General features: G+C 47.2%; 1 protein-coding gene across 1 annotated transcript in view; it reads left to right on the plus strand.

The window, feature by feature from the left end:
* CCDC155 (coiled-coil domain containing 155) overlaps window positions 1-5,236 on the plus strand; it is a 27,998-nt gene that overhangs the window by 17,487 nt on the left and 5,275 nt on the right. Inside the window, exons 14-16 of the mRNA XM_025196527.1 lie at window positions 741-884; window positions 1,775-1,908; window positions 4,023-4,164. Of these exons, the coding sequence (XP_025052312.1) occupies window positions 741-884; window positions 1,775-1,908; window positions 4,023-4,164 (420 nt within the window). The remainder of the gene's footprint in view (window positions 1-740; window positions 885-1,774; window positions 1,909-4,022; window positions 4,165-5,236) is intronic.

The raw sequence follows: 5,236 nt of genomic DNA on the forward strand, positions 1-5,236 counted from the left end.
TGATTGTATTTCACTGGTGAGTAAAGCAATCCTATCTATCCCTTCCCCATCTCATTAGGCTTAAGCAATTAGCATTTACAAACCACTCTTATCCTAGGGATTATTATTACAATCAATTAAAGACCTAAGTGAGATTCTGAGCACCAAGTGCAAAGCTAAGCCCTGGTGAACGACTGTAAGGGAAGCATCTACCTGAAACCTCCTTGGTATACACATACAAAGTTTACTAGCTACAATTCTACTGTCACTGCATTTCGCTCTGCCTGCTGCTCAGACACAGACATTTCAGAATCTCTCAGGGAAGAAATAATTGTCTCTCTCCATAGATGAGGAGAACCACAAAGCACAGGGCACAATTTTCCTAATGCATTAGGAATCCTGGAGTGCTTCAGTGTGGTGTTGGGAGATGCAATATAAAATATTTAATGAAAGAACCATGTTAGGTAACTCCCTATTCTACTCAAAATCATTTTCCCATGGTAAAAAAATGCCCTGTGGGTCCATATGAGAACCAGTAATATCTGTTCCACATGGGACTTTAATCCATAGATCTCCAAGCACTTGAGAAAAGGCAAAATTAGCATTTGCAGCCTTCACTACTTTGTAATTCCTGAGGACCTGAAGTTTAGAAGCACAGATCCCCAGGGAGAATGGTTGTTAAGGAAAGGGATTCAGGATTGTGGGACTTGGTGCCAAACTGCATACAAATAAATTACTTCTCTATGCCACTTCTCCTGCAGCGGACAGGGACTGATGAACCTTACCTCCCCAGCCCACTGTGTGGAATGCTGCAAAGCTCAGGAGCTCATGTGTTGGCCCTGTCACCTGTCAAGAAGAGCACAGTGATGGACCCAGTAGATTCCATGGCCATAGCAGAGGAACAGGTGAGTGTGGAAGACCTATGTGGGTCGAGAAGCAGTGATCCAGCCTTCTGATCTCTTAAGTATGTGTGACTGAGTGGACAGATTGCCACCATGACCTGCGAACATGGTGTCTTAGGCTGACATCCTGCTGGCTGGCTGCTGGGATAGATAAAGATTAGAGAGAGCTCTCAAAAGTAAATGGAGAACTGGGCAAGATGCTTTCAAGAAGCCCCCATGATTTGCATCCTGAACAACTAACAAAGAGCTCAGTAGGGAATATTCTCCTTTTTTCCAATCGGTGCTGACCCTGTGCCCCAATATGGTACTTGTAGACAGGCTGTAAAGAGTAGAGCCAGGACAGAGTAGGGTGTGTGTTCCCTCCAAAGCTGGTGCTAACCCTGGTCCCCCAGCACTGTAATGGGAGAGAGAATGCTCCTGGAGGTACTTGATGCCTTTTTTTTTAGGGGAGATGTAATCCCAAAGTCTCCTGGTCATCAGAGACCATTGGGATCTCTATTTGTGTCAGAGTGGAAGGTAGAGATTAGAATGATGTTGAGGCAGGTGTGTGTGGGAGGTGATCCAGGGGTCAGAACTGGGTCCCAGTCCCTGCTGTGGAGGGAAATGTGCTCTAGTCAAGAGCATGGGAAGAAAAGTAGTCTAGTGATGACAGTGGAGTAGTCTTGAATGACAAGACTCCTGAGCTCTCTTATTCTATGCACAAATTTGGGAAGTTTTCTCTTTCTGTGGATTATCGAGCACTGACCAATGCTCACAGGGAGCTTGACAGAGCTGAACAACTGGGCACGCTCAATCCTTGGATGCATTTGTTCTCTCAGATGTTAGCCCCACAAATTCAGAGGCACGTGTGCATGCATGCACATGTGTTAGTCTCTTTCACTCCACCCCACCAGGACCTAGAAGAAGCCAAAGGCACCAAAGCAAAGCTGCTGGGAACCCTTAGCTTGCCTCAGTGGAGCACCCTGGGGGAAGCCAAACTACAGTCTCATGAAGATCAGCAGCAACTGACCCCAGAGGGGTCTGACAGGTACTAACATGAGCGGTGCAGGAGATAAGCCCTCCTTTCTTCACCTCCCCCACATCCTCCTGGCCTTCCTAGCACTACTTGCATGCTGTGCGTGCACATCCAAAATCCTGCAGTTCAGAGGAGCTCTCGCATCCAAAGCTTTTTGGCTGACGGCAGGGATTCCTGACCTTTGCTGGCCAGTCCACAATACTGAGAAAATAACATGCAATGTGGACAGCATCATACTAGAGCCATATACAGGACTATGGTTTTAATCACACTCCTGTCCCAGCCACAGAAATTCTTTCTTCTGTGGGTTTTTTATCCATTGTATCTTGTTCCACCCACAGCACCTTAAATCCCTCTTCATTCTGTACAAGGAATAGACTTTTGAGAAATCAACTCAGTTTCTGCTTTTTTTTTGTTTGTTTACTTGCTCACTCCTACCTGCAACAGAATATATTTCCCCTGTACTGGCTGGTAGGTCCTGATGGCCTCCTGCTCCCATTTTTGGTGTGGTACATTGTTCTTCCACACTGTCTCCTGACAAGGAGAGGGGATTTTAACTTGATATCCTGTAGTTCTTCCCACAAGCTGTGGGTTGGAGGTCAGTGGCTTAGGGAAGTATCCTGGCCTGGAAGTCAGCATACCACCTTTCTATGCCAGCATTAATTTTCCCAGGTCACTCACAGCCAGGGCTGTCCCTAGGGGGTGGTGAATGGCGGCGACTGCCCTGGGCCCTGCGCTTTGGGGGGCCCTGCAGAGCAGGGTGGAGTGGCACGGCGCTGCCACTGGCTCCACGTCTGGCTGCTCTGCACACAGTTTCCCACCGCTGAAATCGGTGCATCCGGCCACTTGCCGCCACCACCTCCCCCAACCCGCTGCCAAATCTGCCACCGGCTTCCTTGCATCCAGAGGCAGGGCCCCGCACCCTGATCTGATTGTCTCTGCTCACAGCCACGGCCTTAGAGCCTTATAGCTAACGGAGACCAGCCAGTACTGACTGAGTATTGTTGAATAATACTCAGTACCAGTATTGTTGAACAATTGCCTCTGAGCATCATGCTACTGGCTGTGCTAAACTTACATTTTATGGAGCATGTATGATGGCTATGGTATCTGCTAAGCCTCAGGAGTTGTGAGTTTGTGGAATAGCATTCCCCTAACCACAGTGTCAGTAAAAGGAAAAACAAAAAAATACTTCTAGCTTTAACATGGAGTATGTATATGATCAGTTTTACAAAAAGGTTACATGAAGTGGTTGCCAGCAACAGTGGGGGAATGGCCTCAGTAACCTAGACTGATCCTGTTCAAGAGCTAAACAGGCACCCTCTCTGAGAAGACCCTAGCAGCTCAATTCTCCTGGGAGAACTATCATTCAAACAGCAGATACTTTTAAGGCAATCTTCAGCAGTGGCATAAACAGAACCAGCACTTTGCATGTCTCCCAAAGCCCTGGCAGTTCAGTGTTGCTTGCAACACAGCCAATGACAGGAGTCTTCTCCTTTGATACACAAGGCAGAGAGCTGTGCTGCAAGTGGGACCGCAACTCTGTTCACATTTCCTTCCTGCTTGTGTGGGAGCTGACAAACATTCTCTGCTTCACCATTTGCCATTGGGCATGCACATGCATGTGCATGCATAGTGGTCCCCACTCCAGCTTCTAGGCAATAAGAGTAACAAATGGTTATAAACCTGTCCAGCTACTCCAGCTTCCTGAGGGTTCTCAGAGCAAACTTCATGCTCAGGCAATGCTGTGCAATTACTCCAGAGCTGAGGACATTTGTGATCTCTTTGAAATCGTATAACATCTGGGTGTTTATGAGCCTTCAAATAATTTTTTGCCAGGACAGGGTGGTTTTAACCTTCAAACAGATGACGCGATCCAACAGAGGGTGGGCAGGCACTAGATTGGTAGTAAGAACACTGGCTCCACCACCAATCTGTTAGGTGACCTTGGTAAAGTTCCTTCTGCCTTCATCATGGCTTGGTTTCCCATCCTACCCTTTGCCTTATTGGTTTTGAGGTAAGTTGCTGGGAGAGAAACTCTGCTTTTGCATGTACAGTGCCTAGCACTGATTAGCGGTTAGGAAATCAAGGCACGGCTGCAATAATCTCCTTCCTTTCCCATCTAGCAGAGAAGAGAGAAGAGAACAGATCTTCCCAGCAAGGGAAGAATCTCATAAGCATGGTGGGGAGAAACAAGTTGAACTAGCCCAGGGGACCAGAAAAGAGAAGTGCCCTCCAGAGGCCCATGTACTTCCTTACCCTGAGCAGGTACAGTACCAACTCCCCACTGGCTTGGGAAAAGTGGGGTTTGGGCTACATCCAGGCAGCTTTTGTAGTGCAAGTGCAGAGTAACATCATTAGCCTGATCTCATCTGGAAGAGTTGCAGCTTTGGCAGGAACCAGCTCCCAACCCTGTACTTTATATGTTATCATCCTGTAAACAAGATGGCTTCAGACTCGAGAACACAGGCATCTCTCCATCATTATGAAGACATTATGACAGCCTACAGCTTCAGACCAGCTCAAGATCTGGCCCTGTGTGTACAACCTTTGCTTCAAATACTAGAGCCCTTCAGATTCTGCCCCCCTCTCCCTACACTGCCTCCCCACCCCCGTGTCTCAGCATCGTAAAGAACAACGCAAAGCCCTATTAGATCTCCTCCGATAACTCCAGTCTACGCTTAATTACAAAGCGGCACTGGCAGTGTAGGCAGGGGCACATTAATGGCAGGAAAATTGATTGTGATGAACGCTTGTGGCAATAATGAACCCCCAACAAAGAGGCGTATTAGTGACTAACTGTCCTGCTGAGAGCGTCTGATGCTTGACTAATAGATTCCCGTAGACAATTTGTATTCTTAGTGTTGGCTTCTGTCACGCCTCCTTGACAGGAATATTCAAAACACCAAGGGGAGGGGTAAGGTGATATATTGGTGGTATTGTGATAGCACATACAAGGCCCAGTGGGTGCCATACCTGCACACCATAAAAGACCAGCCTTCCCTCAGAGCTGAGGACTGAAATAGTTGGAGGCAGGCAGAGAAAGGTGTAATACCCCTATTTTTGCAGATCAGGAAATAGAGACCAGAGTGACTAAGACCAACATTTTCATTTAGTGACTAACGGTTTTGAAACCTCTTCCAAGAAATGACTACTAGGTTTTATAGGTAGCAGACATGCATCTACGCTGGGGCACTTTTTTTTGCACATTTGACACTAATGAGGCTTGTCTGACTTGTCTTCTCAAACATGCTACTATGTTCCCTTCACTTATAAAGAATGTAGTGGTAAAGACACTAGCAATGTCAGGAGCTGCCTCTACAGCAAAGGTGCTCCTGCT

Source organism: Alligator sinensis, unplaced genomic scaffold, assembly GCF_000455745.1.
Source record: "Alligator sinensis unplaced genomic scaffold, ASM45574v1 scaffold647_2, whole genome shotgun sequence".
Lineage (NCBI taxonomy): Eukaryota > Metazoa > Chordata > Crocodylia > Alligatoridae > Alligator > Alligator sinensis.